Source organism: Alosa alosa, chromosome 21 (assembly GCF_017589495.1).
Source record: "Alosa alosa isolate M-15738 ecotype Scorff River chromosome 21, AALO_Geno_1.1, whole genome shotgun sequence".
NCBI classification, from domain to species: Eukaryota; Metazoa; Chordata; class Actinopteri; order Clupeiformes; family Clupeidae; genus Alosa; species Alosa alosa.
In genome coordinates, this window is record NC_063209.1 from 13,161,063 (window position 1) to 13,188,041 (window position 26,979).

Below are 26,979 nucleotides of genomic sequence, written 5' to 3' on the forward strand. Positions count from 1 at the left end.
CCACTTCTATGAAACTCATTTTGTTCTGTAGGCCTAATTACCACCTACTGCAGCCCTGTTCTGTTCGTCTGCTTTTTAAACACCAGTTTCAGACTTCTCAGTGCACGTGGCTGCAATGCGCACAAACATGGCTGAGGCAAAAGAAATCGAAATACCTGTCACCAAAGTCATAAAATATCCATTCATCCCCATCCCAGCCATTTCAACATTTCCATTACCAGCAAAAACAACACTGACCTTATATTTATGAGCAGCAACAAGAGTTGTTTATGAAAATACTGAGCGATTTAGGCGCTTTGGTCAATGAGCGAATTTCCACATGGCGTCAACACTCTTGATTGATAAGAACTATTAGATCGTAGATGTTTTATGGCGCATGAATCAGGGAAGCTTTTCTGAATCACTGAAACCAATCAATTACAAACCTAGACTCGACGGGCAGAACCCTATAATTGGGAGGCTGCTCTCCTTTCTCTCGGCTGCCCCTCCAGCCAATCCAAAGACAGCAAACAGGTGTCAGCGGAGGAAACAAGCTTTTCCAGTCCATAAAACGGACTAACTAGCTCCTGAAACCTGCCAACCTGTAATTATCATATCATTTGTGTAGTAAATCACTCGGGGTTTTGTCATGTTATCATCAGGCACACAACAATTTCACGCCACATATCCACCTTGGACATTTTAACACCACTAGAATGCAGAAAAGATTGATGCAAAGTTTGTGGGGAGAGAGCATTTGTTTTGCAGAGTGAACACAGGAAATGTATATTTTTCTATCCTCTAGAAGCAATACACAAAGAATGGTATACAGTATTGAACCACATGGTGACCACATACCATTCTTGCTTATGCTAAGTTTTGTTTGTAGCACCATTTTGGTTCAGATAAAAAGTCTTACTCTCAATTGTAATGTAGATATATAGTTCCCTGTGAAAAGCAAGCACATTGCCTGCCTGCCTGCCATTGCGAAACGTCAGACGCAGCTAGTCTGGACTTTCCCTCCCTGAAGTCCTGACACCCCCAATTCCAGGTTCCCCTCCCACATACTCTCCTGTCAACAGCTTCCCCGGGATTTTGACATCAGCAATGATATGCTTCAATTTATGATGGAAAGTCCTTACCCAAATACATAGGCCTACAAATCCAGATAGGTGGCACACTAGAAATATATGATCTCTTGCTGCATTAATGCTATGGTGAAATTAAAATAATGAAATAATAGCCTAATCGCATGTCAACATGGGTATTAAGTAAATGAGAATAGAATGTTTGTCTTTCTTTCTTTCTTTCTTTCTTTCTTTATGTTCTGCCTGTAGCCTAGGTTTTATTTTAAACTGGTTTCTGATCTTAGTTCATAGCAACATTTTAAAGAGTTTATTATATGAAGTTTCCATGTTAATGACACATAAATAGGGCCCATTTACAGTTTTTGTAGGATAAGGAACTGTGGAGACAGATAATTTATGATGTTATTAGATGCCGGGCCAATGCAGGTTTGGAATTGCACCGTGGCACAGTTGTTCTTGAGTGTGTGTGTGTTTGTGTGTGTGTGAGAGAGAATGCGAGAGAGAAGGGAGGCTGAAATAAGAAAGTGAGAAACTGTCACTTTGTCATGATTAAGTTGACTTTTGTCTTCCTATGTCAAGTCTAAACAAAAAGAAAACTTCTCTTCTACTTCAGTCTGTGTCCAGTCAAACAACAGTCTGCAGAGCAGATCCGGCCCACAGTGGAGCCAGGCTCGTTCCAGATCCAGCATCTGTCTGGGTGGCTTGACATTGCTGATCTCTGACAGTCTATAATCAGCCAGGCAAGCGAGACTACAAGTAGCAGCAAGTAGTTGCCCCGTCTGATTGGGTGCAATTATTTAGCAAATTACATCAGTAATTATTTGGCAATGATTAACACTTCAGGCATGCCTCATAACATTCAGCTGCAGGACTGAGTCTCGTTTGATTTTTTTGTTGTATAAGCAACAAAATATTGTTTTCCTTAACTGTTTCTCCATGTTTGAACAACCACTAATGGTCTTTTAAAGGAAGAGAAAGACATGAATGGTGGTATAATGTATTCTTTTTATTCTCATCCAAACAATGGGATGACACAAGCCACAAGTGAATTGAAATGTTTTGCAATGTTTTGACAATAAAATGGGTGACCATCGAAGGCTGCTTGGTGCATTACTAAACACCTGTCAACATCAGCACAGAGAAGATAAGGAGACAAGGTAATTGCTTAGAAGATTAGGCCTACTTGGCCGTGGCACTGTTGTAAGCATGAATCAGTCTCGTCACTTAACTGTCGACATATTTTTGTGGAAAGCCTAGCAAAATGAAACTCAGGCAAGCTCGGCACACACAGTTTTTAAAAAGACGGGAAATTGGGGACTGCGTGGCACGAACTAATGCTGCTAACACCACCACTTTAATTGAGATATGAGCGATACAAAACAAAATGGCTCTGACACCTCCATGCGTCCAACCATCTGCTCTTTTGTTTACACCTCCATGTTACCATGGCAACGTCTGGGAAGCAGGTAGTGAGTAGGATTTGTGTGTGTGTGTGTGTGTGTGTGTGAGAGAGAGAGAGAGTTTGATCATTACTACTATAGAAATAAAATACTGGTCACTGGTTGTCACATATGATCAGTGACTGGACAAGATGTAGATCCTTTCAAAAATAAATGTAGTAATCAGAGATCTTGGATAAATTGCTCAGAAACGGAATATACGGTATACATACACAGAAATGTATATATACATTTTGAAGTGATCACTTTTCGTTTCATGTATCACTGGGATGTTCAAGCCTAGCAGTATTTGGCATCCTTTCTCGAGTATAGCACCCCTGGTGGTCAGTGTATGATCCTGCTCTGCTGCAATAAGAAGGGGGTTATTTCTCCTTACATTACATTACATTACATTACATTACTGAAGAAAGAGCATAAAGGTCTCGGCCTTATTCATCAGTTACTGTTTGTTTATCTGGAAACTATTTCCTAAAAAAAAGGGCAGTAGGTTGTAGTTTTGTTCACCTTCAGTACAGAAGGCTGTTGGCATGTATTAATTTACTTATGTACTAATCAGAGGGCCAAGGACCCTGCTGTCCCAAAACCAAAGGTGGTGTATAGTTAAGCTGAAGCACACAAATACATCCAGAGGTGACGACCGCTTTCCAGGGGGTTATAATCACAACACTTGGGAAGACAGTTCACCAGCACACCTCTGACTGAAAAATGCGTGGAAATCGCTTATTGGTGCAGTGGATGTAAGTTAAGACATGGCTGTGCTTTAATAAATCATTTCAGAGACAACTTACATTTCCAGAGGAATCCACCATGTGTAAAAAGGAATGTGATTCTCTCTCTATCTATCTCTCTCTCTCTCTCTCTCTCTCTCACACACACACACACACACACACACACACACACTCTTTCTGTGTGTGCTTGTGCAGATGTGTGTTCTTTAGAGGTTGTTATTTAATTGCTGATTTTCCTGTAAATTATGATTCCTTACCATGAATGAGTAATTATTATGACACATGACATTGAGAAACATTGTTTATTTAATTGTAATGCTTAATATTGTGTAATAAAAAATAAGAATACATTTCCTTGCTTTTCATTCAGAAAATATGTGATAATGGTATTTGTAATATTCAATTGGTTGATTTGAGTTTCAGAATGGTTTGTGAAGTAGTTGTCTTTGAAATATTTGAATGAGCAAATGATAAATTATGAAAATAATAATATAGCCCTAACATATGAACAGATACTAGACAAGATACTTACTTACTATCTGAGGTTGACTCTTTAATGGTTCGATTTGCAACTTCTTGTTTCTTCAGAACATGGTTAAATGAAGTAATCTGCTATTAGGAGTGAGTGCAATTACTGAATTTTGCTTTAGAAACATTGACATTTACTAAAAAAAGAAAAACATGCACGCTAATTGTAACAATTACAAGGTTATACATAGCAAAACCCTAAAATACGAGCTGACCCCAAAAAAGGCAAGAATTATGTACGTTTTAATTAATTTTAAAATAGATGTATTTCAAGTGGCATTTCAAAAGCTTAGAAGCTTGAAATCTCTCGCATGACCTTGGGGTATAATTCACCTATCCAAACCAATGCAGAATTTAGAAAATGAGGCCATACATTTGCCCTGTATGAAATGCCTCCGTAATATGAGTGGAGAATGTTTCACCATGCAATTACATGTTTACACCCATCAAGTTTTTTATTCTACAAAATGTTGAAATAACCTAATCAAAATCAGGTCCTGAGCACATGTACTCGATCACGACACAAGTGTCTGTGTGATATTTCTTAAAAGTGATTGCAACAGTAACTGTGACATGCAAATATTGCAGCCTTTGATTATTGACGCAATTAGTAAGCCCTAGGAGCACAAGAACATTAATTAAGACACACAATTCAAATGTCAAAAAGCAGAGTACTGCTGTCAACGGTGTAGCTGAGCTGCGTGACTCATATCCCCTTGACAAGTGCACACAGGAGCTTCAGGGAAATGGCCCAGCCTTCAGCAAGTGTGTAAAACAGCAACATCCTCACGAACAAACATCAGAGCTTTTCTTTTGGCTGTCCGGCTGATCATGAACATGATCAATTGATTCAGACTCCCAGATTGTTTTCTTTTTGTATTCAGTGCAGTTACATGTGCATTCATCCTAGAGATTTTGACATGTTCACATTTGACATTAATGTTTGACATGGTAGAACTTTGGATATAGCATATAGTGACCAAATTAATAATGTCTCTCTCTCTCTTTCTCTGTCTCTCTCTTTGTACGTGTGTGCGTGTGTGTTTGTGTGAGTGGCTGTGTCGTATTTATGGGAGGATATTTTTGCACGTCAGAATTTTCCTACAAACCCGAAATGCTAAACCTGAATATATTTGAAGGTTGTTCTAGCCATTCTTAAAGTCTTGTTTTAATAACAAACTCAGAAATCACTGGATATTTAAAATAATTTAAAATAATGTTAACACTTTAATAATCTAATATTCTGAACAGAGGGGTAAAAAACAATACAAAATAAGAGTGTCTAGGCATTTGTTAAACTGCAAAGTATGAACAGTGCATTCCAACATTATAGACAGAATCTTGCTATGAAGTGCTACAAAATGATTTCAAAGTTAGCATTGTCCCAAACCACAGCCTTGCTGTCTCTGTGTGAATCCCAAGCACATTTTCAGACACATTGGTTTCACTGTCTGATAATTACATGTAGATCATCATGAATGCCCTTTCAATAAATGACAATCTAACCCAGAAAGCAGAGGATCAACTGAGGAAATATGGAAAACATTGACTACAGGTAAGGAACACAAATGCATAGAAGTTGTTGTTGTTGTTGTTGTTAATATTGCATACAAACTCTAACTTGCAAAACACCAGAACTATCTAATGTGCAAACACTGGAGAGATTTGAAATATTTTTACTGATTGGTTGTGGGGGAAAAGGTTTCCTGTTTTTTGTGTATCGAATGAAAAAAGCACAGCACAGGGCTATTAAAAATATAAACAAATCGATGCCGTATATCTCACCAGAAGCACAGCAATTTCCAACTTGAAACAAGTGTCTGTTATTGAACAACATACAAAGCATGTTATACAATTAAGCAAGTGGATTCAATTATACAAACAAACAAACAAACAAACAAACAACTCAAATGATGATTAGATAGTCACGCTATCTTTAGTGAAGGTTATGCTGACACAAGACAGTGAGGTGAGACAGTTGAAGACTTCAAAGGTGATTTAAAAAATGAAACTCAAGTGGAATAGTAAATGATGTGACTGTATTTCACTGTGTGAAACACGCCGGTGAGTAAATGGCCGCCACTGGCCGCCAATCCGAAGGGCTAAAGACTTCTGAGACGTTTGTTTCAGTCAAGAAGTTCTCCCACACACTGTCTCTGTGCCGCTGGCGCTACAACTGCATAGCTGGCGATCCTCTTTTTCGGATCCGTCCCACGTTCGGGGCTGCCTGCGGGGAGCGCTCCCGGCCCTTGACCACGCCACACCATCACCAGTCACTGCTGCCACTGCTATTTGAACATATTTATTTTAAAAAATAAAAATAACGCAAACCAAACCAAAACAAAAACAAAAACAAAATCAAACATGTTGTACTCTCTCTGTCACGGATAGTGTCTCGGAGAGGTTTGAGTCTGATTCGAGCGAGTCTGGAGGTCTCAGTCCTCGGAGATGACATCGATGTCGTCCGAACCGGACTGCTGTGTGGCCACTCGCCAGCGGCTCACGTGCTGACTGCCTTTCCTCTTCTGCTGCGACTCCGGAGACTCCTCTTCCAGCTTCTGGCGCTTGTGTTTGGTCCTTCTGTTCTGGAACCACACCTTTACCTGAAAGAATGAATTAAACAAGACCTTCATGAGCCACTTGACTTACTAGATAGATACAGTTTGGTCATATTACAGTGCCATGCAAAAATATTTCAAAGCCAATATTTAAAGACCATCATATGAATTATATAATATATAAAGTATGATCCATTTGAATCAGGCTTCTATGAAAATGTATTTTGAATTTATTATAGTGTCTAAAGCCTTAAATACGGCAACACATACATGTAGATTTATCTATTTCAATGCAGCCAGTTTTTCTCACTGACACTGTCACTGTTGTGAAATAGTGAAGGTAGATATTTATGATGGTGTGTGAGATTACATTAAATACGGTGACACATGCTACACATTAATGTCAACACCCCAGTGTTTCTCGCCAACTGTCACTTTTGTGAATGATTACTATAGGTAGGTGTGTAGGTGCTTGTTTACGTATAAGATAGCACATTAAGCGCTTGTGCACACTGCATTCCTCTGTCATTAGTCCGACGCATCCTGTAGCCACAGAGCCGCAGAGCAACAGCAAAGCTCTTCCGGCGACAGGGGGGGGTGATGAAACTGTGTTTCAGTCCCAGGCATGGTGTACCAGATAGATGACTCAAGAGCCGACGGACATGCTAGGGGCCCATCTCAGGGCAGAGGAATGCAGACTTGCCGCACCCGGCAACCCTCTTCCTCTACTCCTCTCTATCCCTCTCTCTTACTATCCTTCTCTCTCACTGTGTCTCTCTGCTCGGCATTGTGGGTCATGGCATACATTTCTGGTGATGAGTGTGTGTGAGTATGTGTGTGTGTGTGTCTCGGGGTGTTCCTCCTCACCTGTGTTTCGGTAAGACAGAGGCCGTTGGCGAGCTGCTTGCGCTCTGCACCCACCACATAGTGGTTCTTCTCGAAGGCCCGCTCTAGCCTCAGCAGCTGCGAGGGAGAGAAGGCCGTGCGAATGCGCTTGGGCTTGCGGGAGAATGGTCCGTGCAGAAGCAGGTTCTCTGGACTGCTGTCATCACCTACAAAAAGAAGGATTGGGGAAGGGGGGTCCATGAGTTGATAAAAATATTGACAAAATATATAAAAATGGATAGGTCTATAGATATCATGTTGACCATTATGTTAATGCACAAAGTTAATCATAGGTGAGCATTTTGTATTTCTAAAAACAATATTTTGTTTAATGAAGCACATATCATTTAATTATTATAATTTTGGCTTAATGAAATACAATATTATGTATACAGATGCTGATTGGTAAAGTTTTTTCTTCCTTTTAGCATTTTGTAAAAGTCTTCCAAAAGCACATCCAAAATATTCTTGGCCACATTTGCAGAGGATAATATTGTTTCAGTGTGCCGGCCTGTGTAGCCAGACAGCGAGTTTAAGATTGATATCGTGGCCACTGATTTATGTTCATATGTCATCACATTAACAACACTGTTCATCAAGACCGAGTGATCCTGCCCGCAACAAAAAAGTTACGTTAAAAAATATATTTTTCATAAAATATAATAATGTGAACAATTACATTTTATCCATACACTGAATATTTAGTTTTGTATTCAATTACCTATTTCTCCAATGTGATTCTGCAAATTATGTGGTATACTATTACACAGCATAAGTGAAATAATGTATTTAAAATAAATATTTTATATTTGTCTGTTAATAATAACAATAAAAAAATTAATTAAAACATTATGACATTTTCCAGGAACACTTGACGTAAATCAGTACACAAATGAAAAACAATTTAATTAATATAATTTCAACAATATTCATTTAATTTATAAAATATCCACTTGCATAGGTTTTTTTTTTTCCAATCAGAAGCATTGTAACTGCAAGGTCTATGTTAGGGCCTTTAGATTTGAAAGCAAAGTCGTTCTCCTCCTGCAAACTGGCATTAGGCTCATTTGTATACAAATGCATGGCCTTTAAGTTGTTGCAATTCAAAGAGAAGTCCTAGGTAAATATATTAGTCTGGGGAATGCAAAAACATCTGTGCTGAAAAAATTGCCTGATGAATATAATGACTATATGGCAGTTAAGCAAATGAAATGCCCATGCATTTCGTCCGATTTCATTCAAGGCAACAGTGAAATGTCGTTAATTTTCAGTTTAGTTTGGTGCGTGACTTTGTGTCCCACCGCAGTGGCCATCTGGCACCCAAGGGCCTTTATCCGTTTATTAAAATCACTTATAAGAAAACAAAAATATTTTACATAAACAAATGGCCTTTGATTTTTCTCCCTGACCGCCAGTTGAGTTTGGTGTGGATATTTTTTAGAAGAATAAGGACTTTAAATACAGCCTCCCTCACGAATAGGCAAAATGGAACCCATCTGGGGCATGTGGCACGCAAAGGGGCAACAACCGATGTCCAAACCCCAAATGTCAACGCTCACCTCAGGTGCACGACAGCAGACATCTACGTCAAAAACTATGCAAACATGCCAGACCTGCACTTCACATCTTCTTGATGCACAAATACATTCCCCCTTCATTTGACTATACACTATTTTGTGTACAGATCATATCCTTGACAAGGTCATGATTTCTGATGTGATGAAGGAACATGATATGACAACTTTAACTCAGACGTCTATTTTGATAGGGGACTGGAATTGCAATCTAAATAGAGCTTATCAAGGTGCTCACTTGTCACCAATTATCCTAATGGCCTTGTGTTGTTTCCAACCTAATGGCTACAAAGGAGAAAATTACACACGGCCAGAAAAAACATTAATGTTCTGCACTTGGGCCTAACACTTACGTGGAGCATTCTAGCATTCTAGTCTACCTCAAACTGATACTCTTCAAGTGCTCTGGGACAAACTTAATTGAATTTGCTAATTAAAACAGATTTTTTTTGCACAAAGGTCCCTTGAGCATGTCGACCCTTTTTGAAACCTTAACAAAATATAAAGATGTACCGATTGAGGACACAAAAGGTATTAATGGCATCAATGCTATATGAAAGGGGGATTAGTTGTCGGCCTTGTGGACTTAACGTTTCTTTCAGTCCATGGAGACCAACCTTTCATCTCCAGACAATAGCTTTGAACTAAATCCTTTCAATAGGACTTCCAGCTAAAAGCTTGTTCAGATCAACAGCTCAATCATTTGGTTTCTTAAATAAGCAGTTTTATCACATTACTATCTTCTATAACCTAAAGAATGTGTGATGGTCAGGGAATTCTTTAGGAGAGGAAGTGAAAATTGTGCACATGTATTTCATACTTGAATAAAGATGAATGTGTAATAATGTGCTTCTATTGGTAAACATACAAACTGCTCTGCCTGCCTACTTCGGTCAAAGGCAGGGGGAAAAAACATGATGGGTTTTAAGAGCTTCTAAAGGTTTAGCACTCCTTTCTATTAAGACATGTCTTTTACCAGGGCTGCGGAAAGGGTGCATTTTTTACTGTCACAGGACTGTCATTGACAAGCATTTTCAGCTGGCGTGCTGAAACTTCTTTTGAACATCAGAGGCCGACAAGAAAAAAAGGAAAAGAAAAACAATAGAGACATCTCAGGAAAAAAAAAAATGTGTCTGTTTCTGAGTTTCTGAGAGTGGGAGGGGGGAAGAGTGTATGTGTGGATGGGAGGGGGGGTAAGAATGTCAATAATGAGCTTCCTCAGCTCTGCGGGTGTTGAAAAGTAATCCTTAAACGTTCCTCAAGGAGCAGTGAGCACCAACAGGCCAAGAAGACCCGGGCGGGCGGGTGGGGGACATTAGGCCGTCCGTCACGAGCATGTGCTCAGCAGGCAAACACATCTCCTAATCCCGCCGATGACAAACTGACCCTCTAATCTCTCTCCCACAGTCACATCAGGGACGATTAGATTGAAAAATGGCCTTCGCTGCGCTCATCACACCCGTCAAATCACCGCACACACGTTCAGGCTTGGCATGTTCTGCATGTGTGTGTGTCTGTGTGTGCGTCGTGTATGCAGTGTGTGTGTGTGTGTGTGTGTGTGTGTGTGTGTGTGTGTGTGTGTGTGTGTGTGAGAGGGGGGGGGGGGTCTGTGTGAGTTTCTGTGGATGTGTGTGTGTGTGTGTGTGTGTGTGTGCGTGTGTGTGTGTGTGTGTGTGTATTTGCACGTACATGAGTGTTTCTGTGTGTGTCTGTGCATGCAGGTGCATATGTGTGTGTGCGCATGTGTATCTGACACTGTGTCTTGGGTATCACCATCTCCCCAAGTTCCCCTGAGCAAGGTGCAGGATCAAGGACCCCCCAACCAAAGCTCCACCAGGGACGTGCGCCCGGGCTGCTACCCAGGAACGGAGGACTCCCCCTTGGGGAAGATTGTCTCAAACAGACCTTGGCCATCCCGCTCAGAGAGAAAAGGAGAGAGAGAGATAGAGAGAGAGTGCCCCCCAAACTTAGCTGAAAGGGAACCAGATGGCATGTAGTTCAGGGCCGCTACCGTTCCCCTGGCACAAACAAGCTTGGTCTTGTCAGCGCTGGCCTCATTATCTTCTGAGGAAAGGGGAGGGAAATGAAGGCCCTGAATTGTTCACCCCTCCAGAGCCAAAACCACCATTAGCTTTCATTCACTGTACCCCGACTACTTCTCTCATTCACTCTCTCGCTGTTAGGTGTCTACTACTTCTCTCTGCTTAGTTCTGTCCATAACCGTTTCAAATTTCTCCAGCAAACGCAACAACCCAAATCTGCAAATGAGTGATTGTTTCATTTTTGCAAGTACACATGCATTTCTGTTGTGTTGCTGGCCATTCTAATGTCCACATCCTGAGGATGACCGAGGAGAAGACCAGGGAGACAAATCGACACAAACACAATACATGGATCAAAAGAGATCCCAGTATGCCCAGTGCCCGAGTCATAACATAGGCCATGTGCCGTGGAATGTGTCCAATGACGAGACCGTATGCTTACGCGAAGCGACAAATCTGAGATCGTGTTTACTGTCGTGCTACATGGCGGAGCCCACAGACTCACAGGTCTTTCCCCGATCAGTCCAGAGGAAGTGAGCCCCTCAAAGACCATTAACACCATCAACCAGTAAAGACCATTAACCAGTGAGCAACACAAAAGGGGCGAGAGACATGGAAGGAGCCAAAGAGAAGGACACACACATGGGACAGGTAATCCAGTCCCTTTTAAGCCGTGTTTAGCCTTGTCCGGACAGTATAGTGTTCAAGGTTACTGGACACCAGCACTGAGTGGGTGAGCGTAGGGCACAGACAAAAGAGAATCTATCTCAGTCCCGGATCTGACCAATAGTCACAACAACCTCCGACTTCCCCAATTACCTGTGGGACAGCCCGAGGGTGTGTGTGTGTGTGTGTGTGTGTGTGTGTGTGTGTGTGTGTGTGTGTGTGTGTGTGAGAGAGAGAGAGAGAGGGAGCGGAGTGAGGCCAGCTCTGTGTGTGTGTATACCTGACGCGACCTGAGTCTCATAGGGGCAGATTTCATCTGACTCAACATGACTGGCTGGCCTGGCCAGCAAAGCGTCATTGATCCACCTGGTTTAACAAATTGCTTGGTTAATGGGGCCACCCAGTATTAGTTACTTCTCAGGATGTTTTGGCCCAAAAGACCCAAACAGTAACAGTAGAAAGCATACTGTTTTGAAGAGAAGTGGTATAAAAGAGAGAGATAGAGAGAGTCTTATTCCTACTGCTGATGATAATTCAGGTTATTTCTATTTGTGTCTGTGCAAGTTTATAAATAAATAATAATGTTACTGTTGCAGTCCTGTAAATTGCCATGGTATTCATCTGATTTTGAAGGGGCCTGCTTAAATTCATGTTCAGAGCATGCTGAAAATGATTGTGGAACTACACAAAAAATACTGAATTAATAATATAATTTGCTAATAGTATTTCATCGGTTTGCTAAATGAATACATATCAATAGCAGTAAAATGTCCAAACAAGAGTGCGTTAGATCATATTACCTCCAAATTATTTATTTTCGAACAGTCAAGAGAACAAAATAAAATTGCGACAAAAATAAAATATAATGCTACGCATTGTTTAGCGTGCTCATGCAGACGACGATGGTAGGTGTCATTTATTTCTACAAAAGTCTGCAACAAAGTCTGCATAAAATATTTAACATATTTTCTCAGACTATGATGATAACAAGCCAAATATTCTTGCTATTTTATAACAAAATAGCCTTCTCATTTTATACCTATATATCTACTTACTATATAATATTTAACTATACTATAGGCCTATGTAGCCCGCTATTAAAAGGTGGGCACAAGAAAGTTACTAGTATAACCTACCGGTATTTCCCCCCAGCGTGTTTTCCTTCCTTAACTAGTCTACGTTTTCCCTTTTAATTTTGTTTAATAAATCAAATTTTATCGATTAATTAAATATGTTCCATGTTATCCATGAAGCAATTAACATGTGTACATGTACGTCGCCTACATTGCGGGATTTTTGTTATTTCAAATGAGTCCTAACTGTTCAATTCAGTAGTTTATACTACCATTTTCTTTGGAAATAACAATTTTATCTTCTATTTTCATTCGTTTCATATAATTTCATGTATGCAGCATATTTTACAAAAAAACAATTGTGCCATATAATTTTCCTTGTTGCCTACTTTAACGCTGAGGGTAGTTTGAGGATATGCATGCCTATATATAAACATTTACTCGTGTTTTAAATCTATACAATATGTTTTGTGTTGAGTAGGCTTAGTGTGCTCCACATGGCAATTAACCGCGTCATCTGAATCAAATGTCAACTGACAGTCTATAGCCAACAAATTATGTTAATGTTATTGACAGTTATAGCCGCCTTTTTGTTTCACTTGAGGACCATCTTAATACTAAAATAAACAGTTTAATTTTCATTTATAAAAACCATAGCCTATGCCTGCAGACATGCTGCAATCACAACGGGCCTAAGCTGTCCTATACCATGGCAGGGCAACGATATCCTCATGACAGGAGAAAACAATACCACTTGTAAATCTACTCTAAACTCTATTTATGAAAGTAATTGTTACTTAACGTTATGGACAGCGTCCATCAACTTTATCGCCTTACATTCTAGTTGTGCAGAACTCTGAGAATGGGTAACATCAGAACAAGTAAGATGTCCATCAAGAGTGATACGACACGTGCACATGGAACTAACTATATTTTATTCCCGCCAAGATACCTAAACTACAGAATGCACCGTAAATAAAAAAAAAAGTTTGACCAATTAAAAATCGTAAGACTACTAACCTTGGAACCTGTGTCCAAGATATCGGTTTCGCAGCACCCACGGATAGAAGTTCAGTGCGTCTCTCTGGTGAGGGTTGAAGAAATGCTGCGTGGGGATTTGGAGATGATGGAGCGACAGTGAGGGGTTGGTGGCATGGGAGCCCGGATCTGGGAACATCATTTCCGGGCCACTGTACAAGGTCCTGCCGGAGTTCTGGAAACATGTCCCAAAAGGCGCGGGATGAACAGACTCCGTCAATCTCAGCGCTGTCGGTCTGATAGGTTCGTCCCCAGATGTCGAGGAAATGGCATCTTTGCCGACGAGCGATTCGATGGTAAAACACTTTTTGTTGTGTTGAAACATCACTTTAAAGTTTCATAAAAATCAAATACCTTACGAAAAATATCACTGCCAAACCGTAAAGCAATAACAGGGTTTCGGATCGTGCCCAGCAGTTCAGCAACAGAGTCAGTAAAAATCCTCCAAAGGCAAGTTAACGTAATTTGTATGATCCAATGGAATCCATAACGTGCATAAGCTGAACGTGAGCGTTTCGATACCTCCAAAAGTCTCAATGTAGAGATTCTTCGAGCTGAATCCGAGTGTCCGTCTCCCCAAAACTATTCAATGCACATTAATAAATGATTTCAAGAAATCTGCCGGAGCTCGTCACCGATCGCCTACACATTAGAACGCACAAGTATGCTATGTTTGTTTCTCTTGATGTCAGATGGTTTGTGACAGCGCTAGTTGAGTCCTCTTCTTCTAGACAACATCTCTAAGCGCTGTTTTGACCGAAGATCAGACAGTCTTTTGAGAAAGGGCTTGTCATTCGCCAACCTCAATACCTGCCATCGACTCTGTGACAGAGGTGTGGAGAGCATGCGCAGATGAAGCCATGAGCTGCAAATTACAGCCATTTTGTTGGATGTTAAGCGGCGCTGTATGCACCCTGACAGTAACGAATCATTACACTATAGGCTACCTTTCCTCCCAATTTTTGTGCATCGCAGTGACCCTACACTTCATGTTATTGCAGACTTTGCAATGCTCATAAACAGATTAATTTCAAATTGTGGTTGTTAATTAAGCTATATAAAGTCGACTGAAGTGAATAAACGATCAAATGTACTGTATCATTACATTGAAAAACATTCTGTTTAACTTCTTGTAGTGCATAACAGCTGTTACTTCACAATTGTTTCTAGAGGTAATTCATATAGCCTATGGGACTTTGTCAGTATCATATATGTCCATTAACCTTAGGCTGTTTCAAATGATCTACAAAGGTCTCAACGTTGGGGTGCACCTTTTTGTATTTAAAGATTTGATGTATGAAAAAACTGTGACTTGTGTATGAAAGGATATGCAATTACTGAATTCTATGCAGACTAGAAGAAAGCAATTTATAGATAAATGTGTAAATCATTACTCACAGATGTTCATTTTAATTAAGTCTACTGCCTTTATTTCATCACAGTGATGAACTGGGTTTTGCACACTTACAAATCACACACATGCACCACAGGGAAAGAAAAAATGAAGACAACTATATAGTGTTAGTGAGAACACCTGTATAATAAATTAATTTAAAAATACTCAGCAAATTATGCATACTAACATGCAAGTCACACCACAGATGTGGTTCATTTGACTTGCTCAGTGTTGATGAAAGTTGTCTTTTTTTATAATGCATAATGCTCATTTAAAAAACATGGGGGTCATTAACATTCAAATAAGTTTGTGCCTTGGCACTTATGACACTGATTATGTGTGAGCACGCGGACACCACTTGACCTTTGCACTGCATGAACTTGTGTGACTGAGAAAGCGCTGGGGACTGTGAGAGCGTAATGTATATGATGATGTGAATTCATTGCCCCCTGGCACGACGGGGAGGTTAACATGCCATCTTCTGTGGGATCCTAACACTCACTGTTGAACAATTAAAGGTCAACGATTCACCAATGAGCTGCTCTATCTGGCTGAAGAGTTGTTCTGATTAGAATCAGCAGGTTTAAGTGAATGGTTGCCACAGATGTGGTAGGACTTTTACTTTCTGAAGCTGGACTTCCACCTCTGCGTATGAGTGACCGTCTGTCTGTACACAGGCATAGACAGATCATAGCACTGGGAAATCTAGAACTCAATTCCCACATCCTCTGCTGCTCAACCAATACACCTTCTGCTCTTCTTCGTTCCTCTCCCTCCCCTTCCTTCACTATTGTCCATTTAGAGAGAGAGAGAGAGAGAGAGAGATCTTGGAAGTTGTTGAGTGAGCGGCAGACCTAATGGGCTTGGGCAGAGTCTCCCCCAACCCCCGGACAGATGTCGCCCTTTTCAGATGAAACAATCCCGGCCGCCTGGTCCCGGCCAGAAAGCCCCCCTGCCTGCCTCTTTCACAAGGTGCTCTGCGGAAGTCCATGTGAAACTTGCAGGCCATGGGCCCTTCAGAGCCTCAAAGCTATACCCCCTCGCCTCCCACTCTCCTTCCTCCCCCCCACACACACACACACGCCTCCCTCCCCATCCAGGGCCTGCCCACTTGCTCCCTCTGCATATAATTAATAGCTTTCACTGGCAGATTTTGCCCCCTCCCCTCTCTTTGCCTCTTCGGATCCAAATGGCCATTAGTGTCTATTAATTTTGCCTCTGGCCAGTGATTACAGATTGCACAGCATTGAAAGGAGGCATTAACAGTTGGAGTTTTTGTGAATACTTGGGGTGTGAAGTCGAGTTAAAACGTGATTATTGTTCCCCTGCCTGGAACAAGCTAACTGACGATGTGAATCTCTCTTTCATCTGTGACCAGAGGAAGGGTGTGAAATAAGTGTTGGCTATTTTACTACTTCTAAAGAGGCCGGGGCTTTAGAGGATTAGAGGAAAGAGAGTGACATTTCTTTTTAAAAAGACACAGCTGTATACCTAATCTAAGAAAGTGACACATCATGAGGACTTTCAAGTAATTATGTGATGTATTTAGCATGCGTTCTAAAGTTCTGTGCAACTTTTATACTGTTCTTGTGTAGCTGGCACAAAAGATGGACAATAATGTAATCTCCTCTCAAAACCAGTCCAATATCTTGGATGTATATAATGAACGGTTACCTACAGCAAAGGACTTTATCCCCCTATTTTGAAACAAAAAAGGGAAGCTCCTTGAGCATGTGTACATATAGGCTATATGTATGTATGTATGTATGTATGTATGTATGCATGTATGTATGTATGTATGTATGTATGTATGTATGTATGTATGTATGTATATAAACTCCTACTAGATAGAAGTTTAAATGAGAACATAGAGTTTTAAAATGAATGTGTTGAAAACAACACAGCTTGCATTGTTTTTAAACACACCTCTGCAGATAGGGACAACACATTTGTTTTCAGAGTGTAGACGTTCTAAGACCAGAATGCATGTATGCCTATAACAACTCAAGTCAGTTTTATACATTTTGAAAAGACAAATCTAATATATTATTGTCATGGATTGGTGTGAACCTTTAGTTTTAATCAGTTGTACTTATCACCTAATTCCTATTAGGATTATCCAAATATGGCAAATTATATTTGCGATCTTATCATGAATCTTATTTGAGTTAACCACTGATCCTGTCCTAATGCTGTGCACTCTTTAATGCCATCTAGTGATCTAATCATGTAAAGGATAACCATGGTTACGGGTTATTCTTCAAGTGCATTTCTACAGGTGTTATATTGGGCTACCTCAAGAGGACAGAAAACCAGCAGCCAGCTTCATCATCATGATCATTATTATTATTATTATTATTATTACTATTATTACTATTATTATTATTATTATTAATATTAAGAACGTTCGACCTCCAGTAAAAATTTGGAACAGATGTGCACTCGGCCATGTAGTTCAGCTGCGTTGCCAATTCTATGTTCAGTTTTTCCATCGAACAAGGCTATAACAGAAACCATCGTTTAAAAAGACTGTATGCACGGGCTCAAGGCCTTTGTTCTGCTAATTATATTTATCCATGTGTTATCCTTAATTCCATTTGCGCTTTGATGCGTATTGATCTTTAAAGGTGTAGGCTATATTAACCCAATTCATTATGGCGGAACTCATATCAACACGTTTCACAGGCTATTACTGTGAAACATAAGTGTCATAGGTGTGACCTTCTTGTAAAATAATCAGGCTATACCATGATTTTGGAGTCGATGATAATTAATAGGCTATATCGCGTGTCCGATTCACATTCGATATTGAATGTAAATGTGGAGTTAGTCTAACTTAAACAGCGACTCAATTGTAGGGTGTTTTGAAGTTATTCGTTAGAGGGGGGTTGTTAAATCACATTACATAGCCTAGGCCATTAGATAATTTCTATATTAACATAATATGCTACTAATAATAATAATAATAACAGGCTAATAATGATATACACTTTCATTTCCATTAAAATATATAATCCTGCCTAACTATAGATTAACGAATAAGATACGAGACAACGGTATAGGAATATTTCAGTTTCTTGGACCACACATTGACCCCATTGAGAAATTGTAGGGTGGCCTATATTTTATTTAAGAGGCATGGGATACCACACAGTAGTACCATCTTCCAAATGTGTCTTGTCTGACAAGAAATACCTTAGGTCAGTGGTTATCAAACTTTTCACAACGAGTATCACCTCAGAAAACAATTGGCTTCCCAAGTACCACCATTATGACCGTCATTAAAATACAGTAGCGCAGGATTATTTAACTACGCATTTTACATTGCACATACTATTTCTTTTCAAGAAAGACCCAACTAGTTTAAATTTAACTTCAGTAATTATGTGATTAAGTATTTTTTTATTATATAGCCTATTTATATTTTATATAATTTGAATTGGTTATTTCCTCTTTATGGAAAAAAAAAAAACATCCTGGAGAGTCCCAGAGTATAGGCTACCACTAGAAAGAGTCTGCGTACCACCAATGGTAGGCTACCCGTACCACAGTTTGATAACCACTGCAGTTTGATAACCACTGCTTTAGGACATATATGTTTTCGTAACAGAAATAAAAATAAAGACAAAGATGTTGCGGTGTATTAACACCAACTGTTAAAGTTCTTTTAAACTACAGGGAGTCGTCACTGTCGACCGAGATGAACTCTTCCTCCACCGAACACGGAGAATGTTGGGCTTGGTCTTCTTTGCTCTTTCTCCATTTCGTTCTCCGGTTCTGGAACCACACTTTAACCTGGATCTCTGTAAGGCGCAGGGCCGAAGCGAGTAACATTTTCTCAGTCCCGGTCATATAGCGCTGCTTGCTAAACACCTCCTCCAGTCTCGTCAGTTGTTCTGTAGTGAAAATTGTGCGGATCCGTCTGCATGTTTTACGCACGAAACCTCCACGGCATGTCAAATGATTTGGGTAAACGGTGTTACCTAGTGTATGAAGAGAAACACGTTATTCGGTGAACTACCTATTGTATATGTTACGCAGCTTTGCTTGCCGCACACATTGTAATGCATTGTGAAAATAAAAACCGGTCTTACCATCATATATGTCTGTTTCATAGCTGTGGTGATGGAATGGCTGGAGATGTGGCTGAAGGAGTTGTTGCTGGTACGGCGCTCTGGCAGATATGTAGGCATACGGCGAGGACAGCGGGACATGCGAGGCGATTATTTGTTGGGGGTGAGCGCACCGATGGTCTGTGGACAGGATGGCATCAATGCTGAACGAATATTTCGGCTGTGCCCACGGTCCCGAGGATTTGGTCTGCAATGACCCCTCCAAGAGAGGGAGGTGTCCCTCTCTGCGTCCGCCGAGTTTCTCTGGGAGCGTCCACGTCATGCTTGCCTGGAGTAATGAGTGCTTAGGAACCCGTCAAGCATTTATAGCGCCGTGGTCTGGTCACAGAAGACAAGGCGGCAATTCCGGCAGTGAGCGACGCCTTTGAGGGAATTAGACTAAATCCGATGAGGACAGAGACTCGGGAGTTCCGTGTTAATGAGCAGATTACGATCAACGAAGTCCTGACTTGTTCTCTGTCCCCTAACGCCCAATCAAAGTTAGTTTCTCGTGTTGACAATGTTTGTTATTTAACAGTAAAGAAACCAACCTGCCGAAACAAAGGCTCTCCATCCACCTACTAGATAACAAGTATTGTTCATAAATATTATAGGATTAAACCTGACAATACGTTTCAACAAGGCGCAGTTAAAACTAAATTAACTACACAAATGAATTAATATGTCACTGAATCATGAGTGGTCTTCTTTTGTAGCAGGTGCAGATTTTAAAATATGGAAATCAGTCTACTCCAGTCCTCACGATATGGTAGGCTGACAGGAATTTCATTGAAATAATGTTGTCACTTAATACAAGCAGCAATGTGGGGGGCTTAGTTAAGCCATCCTTACACCAGAAGACTTTGACAAGATTTGGGAAAGATTCTTTAAAAGATTGTAGTATTTTCAGTAAAGCATGAGTAAAGCATTTTTGAGTAAAGTAATTTTGAGTAAGGCATGGGAAACATTAGTTAAAAGACTCCAATCTTTCAAGAATATTTCCCAAATCTTGTCAAAGTCTTCTAATATGGCATTGCCATGGGGAAATCGTGATAATATGTCAAGGCCAAGGTGGCGAAAACTTATTTCCTGCTTGGCATTATTTCCTGCTTGGCTGCTTTTCAGTCAATTTTGATTGACTATATTGGCTGAATCCTCAAAATGTTCATGTTCATCATAGGTAGATAGATAGATAGATAGATAGATAGATAGATAGATACTTTATTGATCCCCAAGGGGAAATTCAAGGTCTCAGTAGCATACAGACATCACACGGAACATGCACTTACAGCAGAAAAAGTAATATCCAAAAATAAAAACTCCACTGTACAATAGAGACAGTAGATAAACATGATACTAAAATACTAAATATACTATAGAAACGAAATCAAATATCAACATAGTGTGCTTAAGGATGATCAAGCATGACAGGGCAGGGGCTGAGCCTGGGTAGTGCAAGGCAGTTCAGTGCAGTATCATGTATTAATAATACTATTGTAACTGTAAGGTTGAAGTACACATGAGGTACATGAGCAGAACAGTGTTGATTGACTTGTCCAGTGTGAGGGCGACTAGCATACCTGTCAACACTCCCGTTTTTCCCGGGTTTCTCCCGTATTTCAAGGTCATCCCGTTTTGTTATTTCTCCCGGAAAACTGCCGTAATTTGCATGGCCATCAAACTTCATTTTAAAATCATTGATGCATTTAGGTTGCCAGATTGTGTATGAAATACACCCTACACATACACGATCATTTTTGTTTTAGTTTCAATTTCAACCCTTTTGTCATAGGCTAAAACCTGGCAACCCAAAACCCAAATAAGGAAGCGGGTGCCAACTGCGCAGCCTGAGTCTCGTCGTAAGCAAGCGGGCTAGATTAATGGCCTACTCCAGAACTAGCTGTTGTGAAATTGTTGGGAATTTAATTGATTAACACATCACATAAACTGTTATTGAGTGTTGTTGATAGTGATACACTGAACTTGTTCCCTCGGAACCAAATCTGACAGCAAGCAGCTTTGGAGTTTTGGAAGTAGGCTGCAGGCAGGCAGCTGGTGGATACATAACTGGCATGCGTAAGGTAATGGTAAGGTAAAGCAACGACCGAAATGCAGTGTTGAAACACGTGTATGAAACATATTAAATATGCAAACACAGATCCGGTATAAACACTGACCCCCCCGAAAAAGAACTCCCGTTTTTGGAAAGCTAAATGTTGAGGTATGGCGACTAGTGGACAGTACGTACACAAACATGGAGAAGGTGAAGAGGCAGACAGACTATGTAGAGAAGTCTATCTCTCCCCTACCCTTAAGTGAAGCGTTGAACAGTTCAATGGCCCTGGGGACAAATGACTTCCATTCATTTCCAAATAATTTCCATTGCCACCATGTTCAACCTTGAGTTGATGAGATGACAGTTTTTAAAAATCATGTTGTGTAGTAGATGCAATAAATATCTAAATATTAGATGCACCAAATCTTGTTATTTTTATGTGTATAGGCCTACTTAGCATAACATGTCAATGTTAATGACTGAAGGAGACTCAGTAAGCTATGGTAGCTAAGGTTAAAGTTCTCCTGGCACAGATGATTTATTGCAGGAGAGCAATTACACAGTGTTACACACACACACACACACACACACACACACACAAATGACACAAAAAAAACCAACAGCTTCAGGGTCTGCCATTTTATGCTAAAATATGGTAACATGAATTAACTCTTTCCCTCCTAGATATTGTTAAATAAATGTGGTTTTCTAAACAAAGTTTGGGAGAAGCCCATACTGTTGATTGACAGCAATTAACCCTCCTATACACCTCCTAGGAGATTTAAACATGCCTCTGTATCCATACACCATGTGCCTCGGGCGCTGCAAATCATTGCATTCCAAGTCATTGCATAGGCAAGACTTCTTGCTGATGGAGAAAGAACTATATGGAGGACAACTTTGTACCTCCAACTCCTGATCCCCAGGCTCCTCAGATGGATAACCACCATCAACCACCAGATCTGGTAGACCTTCTCACCTCCTAATTCAGGCACTTAGAGGCCGGGCCCGCAGGCGCTCCTCACTCGCTCCTGTCTGAGGCCCTCCTCCCTTTACTAGATCATCCCGCGCCAGCACAAGAAGCCGTCGCTGTAATATTGATAGGCCCGTTCACTGGACAGTTGTCCGCATTTGAGCACTTCCAACTCACGCAGCATTCCATTCCATAGATCCAACAGAAAATTCCATCTTCTCCGTCTTCTGGCTCTGTCAGACCCGGAGATAGGCAGCGTAGGGATCCTTCCAGGTCATCAGATCAGAAATCAGTCATTAATCGATCAGAATGTCAATGCTCAGTCTGCATACTCTCCTTCCCTATCTCTCTCTCTGTATGCTACCCCAGGCTTAGACAAGGAAGCAGCCTGCTCTCAACAATGCCTGGATGCATATCCATCCGGCCCGCCCGGCAAAGCACAAAGACTCGTAGTCAATCGGCACTCTTCATGCAGTGTAGAAAAGAAAAAAAAGGGTCGCTGCCCCTTTAGCCTCCCTGGCTGCAGGTGCTGAAGATGCAGCCTACATAAGAATGCGTGCACAGCATTTTCAGCCCTCAGCCCAAGGTCGGGCACTTCAAAGGCAGCCAACGTAGCGACCACTTCGCTACTCCCGCCACACCTTTGTTTTCCCTTTCCTCTTCCCTAGGCTGGGAGATGGTCTCAGGCTGCCTCCCTCCCTTCCCCCTCACCATTTAATTTTTGGAGCTGCACTGCCGTTGTGGCCCTTCTAGCTAGAATCAGGTTTTATGATCTGATCCTTCGATAAACCTCCTTCCTTCCTTCAGGGTTAATCCCATTGGCATAGAAACTCGGAAATACTCAGGAAGAAAAGAGAATAATCATTGATCTATCAGCTCCACACAAATGCAATATTTCCAGCATCAACAGTTAAATTCCCCGCGAGGAATTCTTCCTACAATACCTGTCTCTCTCGACAACACAATCATCATCTTCAAAAAAGCAGGGAGGAACTGCTGGCTAGCCAAGACAGACATCACTTCAGCCTGTGATGCCTATCCACCCCAAATGTTGGCACCTGTTGGGAGTGAAGTGGAAGAACACTGCTCGTAAGATTTTCAATACGCTATCGGAGGATTTATGCTGGATACTCCAGAACAATTACAATTTTAATTTGCTCATTCATCTTCTGGACGATTTCTCCCAAAGCAGTCCAACTGCCACAGGCATTTTCACCTTGACAAAGGTCTTCAGAAAATAGGGAGTTCCCCTCTCTCTAGAGAAAACTTGCGGGCCTTCATCATGGCTTGAATTCCTCATAATTTTAGTTCTCCCATAAATACTCAGAGTAGGAATAAGATTCAAATATTTAACATAGAATTTTACAAGGTTCATAAGATTAACAAGAGAGTAAAGTCTTTGGCATAGGCCTAGGTCTCGGAGTGGCTTGACCCAGCAGATCCTGCCTGATATTAGCTGGCAGGGGCAGAGCCTACCCAATGGGTTATGACCAGGGACTGGTCTGGTGTTGGTGGGGAGGATGGAGGTGACTTTGAAATCATGGCACCTAAGGCAGTGGAGCATGAAGTCCTTTTAAGACAGGTGAATGCAGATGATTGGTCAAGAGTAATGAATGAACGGCTGACGTAGCATTAGAGTCTTCCTGGTAAGACTTGCGCTAAAGCTTCCATATACCGAGGAATTCTTGACATCGCTGCCAAAGGAGAAGCAAGATAGAATGACTGTGATCACTGTAAATTTTCTTAGATCACAGACCTGCTCAAAGCAAGAAAAAGACTCCCTTTAAAAATGTTGCTATGTGAATCATGGCCATCCTTTTATTGTGCATCTCTCTTGTGCTTCCTCAGTTCTGTAGCTACTGGATCCAGTAATGCTCTATGCTCAAATTCAGCAGACCTAAATGGAACAGCTTATGCATGTTCTATGATTATTGCTTCTCATTCCCAGAGGACCTCCAGCTGTTTACTGAAACTTCTGTAGGGTTTGGAGGCTTCTATAATGAGTGCTAGTTCGCATCTTCCTGGCCAGTCTCAAGTTATGCAGTGAAGCGGCCTCTTCTGTTATATTTGAGTTATACCCTGTGACTTCTGGGGTAGCAAGTGGAGGTCGAAGGAAGTGCTGATACACAGTGACAACGAAGCCGTAGTTTATGCTGTTAACAACGGGTGCTCAAAATCACCCACACTCTTCCTCTTCATCAGACGTCTAATCAGTGCGTTTCTAGAAAAGTTAGCAACAACGTTGCTGAACCACCATGGTACGACGCAACTTGCATTCAAACAACTACGTTGTAAGACCTGTTTATAAAAAGCATTGCACCTGTGTCGCAATTCGCTACTTCCAGCATTCGAACACCGTATAGTGCCAACAACGTTGTTCATGATGCAGTGATTCTCTGCCACAGCTTATGTCTGTGTCAATATTTTTCTAATTTAACCCTCTAAGCGTCAAAGTCGCGAAATTGTGACAAACAGCAACACTGATTAAAACAGAGGATAGATCAAAATACGCTGTAAAATCTCATTTTTACTCTCTACCAGATGGCAGACACCCAGTGCTTTGATTCAAGCCTAAATATGTTGGGCAAAGTGTAGAGGAAGTAGTGAATCACACATGAAAAAGACAGAGAATAAGTGTATTTGTTTGTATTGATGCGGAAGCAATTCTGTTCATAGTTTTTGCGAAAATTGAAGCAGAAACACACCAAATGGTGAATAAAACGTTGACATGGGATGAAGTCTTGGATCTGTTATTCATCTATTCTGATTCTGAAGTAGAATATCTGCCTTTTGGAGATTACGATTGAACGTCTATTGATTGATAAGTCACGGTGCGTCTGTAAATGGAGCTGCATCTTTGCGTGTGTATGGTCTCGATGTAGAGTATATAGTATGTAACTATAAATATTTAGGGTCAAAACCTATTGTTGTGTCTCGTAGGCCATACTCTTTTTTTTCCAAAAGTAAAATGGAAAGATAGGATGCGAACTCTGGTCACGCGCAGAGTACCGACACGCTAGCCTGGAGGACCAGACCCAATCAGAAAGGTTAAGGGTCTGGCTATGAGTAATGAAAATGGCTCAACTCGAGGGGCGGCACCAAGTATGCGTTTGAAAATATTACTGCACACAATTGCATAACACTACGACCAATATTTACTTACCTATATTTACTTATTTATTCCGGATGTCGACGCAATTGGATAACACTACGATCAATGTTTCCGGTCATCGACGTCGCAGCGCTGTCGTTATCTGTTTAGCTCGCCTTTGACCCGCCTTTATCAGAGACACCGATGTGATTGGTGCAGCTTAGTTTCATGGGCATAGGTAATGAGCATCACTACTCGTCGCCAGAGTCACTCACTGAGCAAATTCAAATTTAGGACAGCCTATAGGCTCCAAAAATGGTCACAAAGATGCACGTTTGGGAGAGTTTCAATTGCACGGGAAGGAGGGGGAGGGAGTAGTGAGCTAGCTCTCTGTTTTGTTTGAACTTCAACTGAAATGACGTTACCCGGCATCGCTTATAGCACCTTGTTTACCATCACCATCATCGTTTATGTAACTGCATGTGGGGATTAGAGGTGGGAAACTGGGGGAATATTTTTCCAAAGTTGCCCAATTGAGGGCTCGCTGACACGTAGTTCATTTACAGTCCACATGTAATGTCCAACAATTTTAATGTGAATTTAGGAATTTGCCGTTTTTGTCACATGAAAGCTGCCTTCTTTCACAAGCGTCTTACACCATGTTTTTAAGTAAATACAGTTGTGTATTTAGTCATAGGTTTACACATTAAAAAAATGCTTCAACTTTTATTGGCACATTACAGGGTTTTTTTTTGTATTTACTAGCCACTGGTATGAAGTGTTTTTAAATGGCAAAGTGCCAAGTCAGTGCAAAATGACTATGGGCTTTGTGAAAACAAGACCCTCGGTTTTTTACAGAGATTCAGAGCTTAATTCTTGATTATAGAGGCATGTATTCCGTTATTACAGTCAGAGACATAGAGATGTATGGCTCTGATAATAGTGCTCTTGTATGTCTCTGTGATATGAATGATCAGTAGTGTTCTGATAGTGTTCTTTGTTTAACACCATGTTCTTCCTGGGTGCACATTCTAAATTGACATTTGACCTCTGTGAGTTGAAGAGCAAAATTATGTGTTTTATTGGGGGAGGAAAATCTCAAAGGGCAAAACTGGTAATTTTTCATTTGGCCATAGGGGGGAGTAGTTATATTGTATGTTGTGGATAACTTGGGAGAGTCTCCCTCTACTGGCCATTTTGTGTAAAATAGTCTGTTTAGTCACATTTCTTGGTTATTTCTGTCCAATTATTGCACAGACCTTATTGTGAAACAAATATTAAATGTTTTTACTTCTTTTTTGAGTCTTAACTCGATATAAAAAAAGAACAAACAGTGCAACACTGCTCAATGAATGGTAACCAGTTTACAATGTCAGTTTATCAATAAACAAGTTGCCATTCGTTAAGTCAGTTTATCAATAAACTGGTTGCCATTCATTAAATGCTGCACTATTTGTTCTTTTTCACATTAAGTTGCACTTCCTGAAATAGCTCTAAGTGCAGTAAACCATATCAAGGTGATGACTAGTCTCTATTCTTAGGAGCCTTTCCAAGATGTTGGAATGACACTATTAATTCTGTGTCATTTTGTTTTCAGCCTGGTTTACATTTTGTGTACCTGTACATTTCCTGGACTGCCCTGTGTTCAGTAGATGCTGTTCATCTGTATGCATTCAGTCTTGAAATAATTCACAATGCTGTTTTTTTGCACCCATTGATGTTACATTTTTTA

General features: G+C 40.7%; 2 protein-coding genes across 2 annotated transcripts; both read right to left on the minus strand.

Moving 5' to 3' along the window:
* Window positions 1-4,987: 4,987 nt before the first annotated feature.
* On the minus strand, window positions 4,988-14,375 carry emx3 (empty spiracles homeobox 3). Its single transcript, XM_048231758.1, has 3 exons — window positions 13,602-14,375; window positions 7,209-7,393; window positions 4,988-6,386 (listed from the first exon to the last, which is right to left on the minus strand). Exons 1-3 carry the CDS (start codon window positions 13,942-13,944, stop codon window positions 6,219-6,221), a joined length of 696 nt encoding a protein of 231 aa, XP_048087715.1. The 5' UTR covers window positions 13,945-14,375; the 3' UTR covers window positions 4,988-6,218.
* Window positions 14,376-18,127: 3,752 nt separating this feature from the next.
* LOC125286718 (homeobox protein not2-like) lies at window positions 18,128-19,410 on the minus strand. The gene is made up of 2 exons (XM_048231952.1): window positions 19,110-19,410; window positions 18,128-18,998 (listed from the first exon to the last, which is right to left on the minus strand). The coding sequence occupies exons 1-2, from the start codon at window positions 19,408-19,410 to the stop codon at window positions 18,688-18,690; spliced, it is 612 nt and encodes a 203-aa protein (XP_048087909.1). The 3' UTR covers window positions 18,128-18,687.
* Window positions 19,411-26,979: the final 7,569 nt, after the last annotated feature.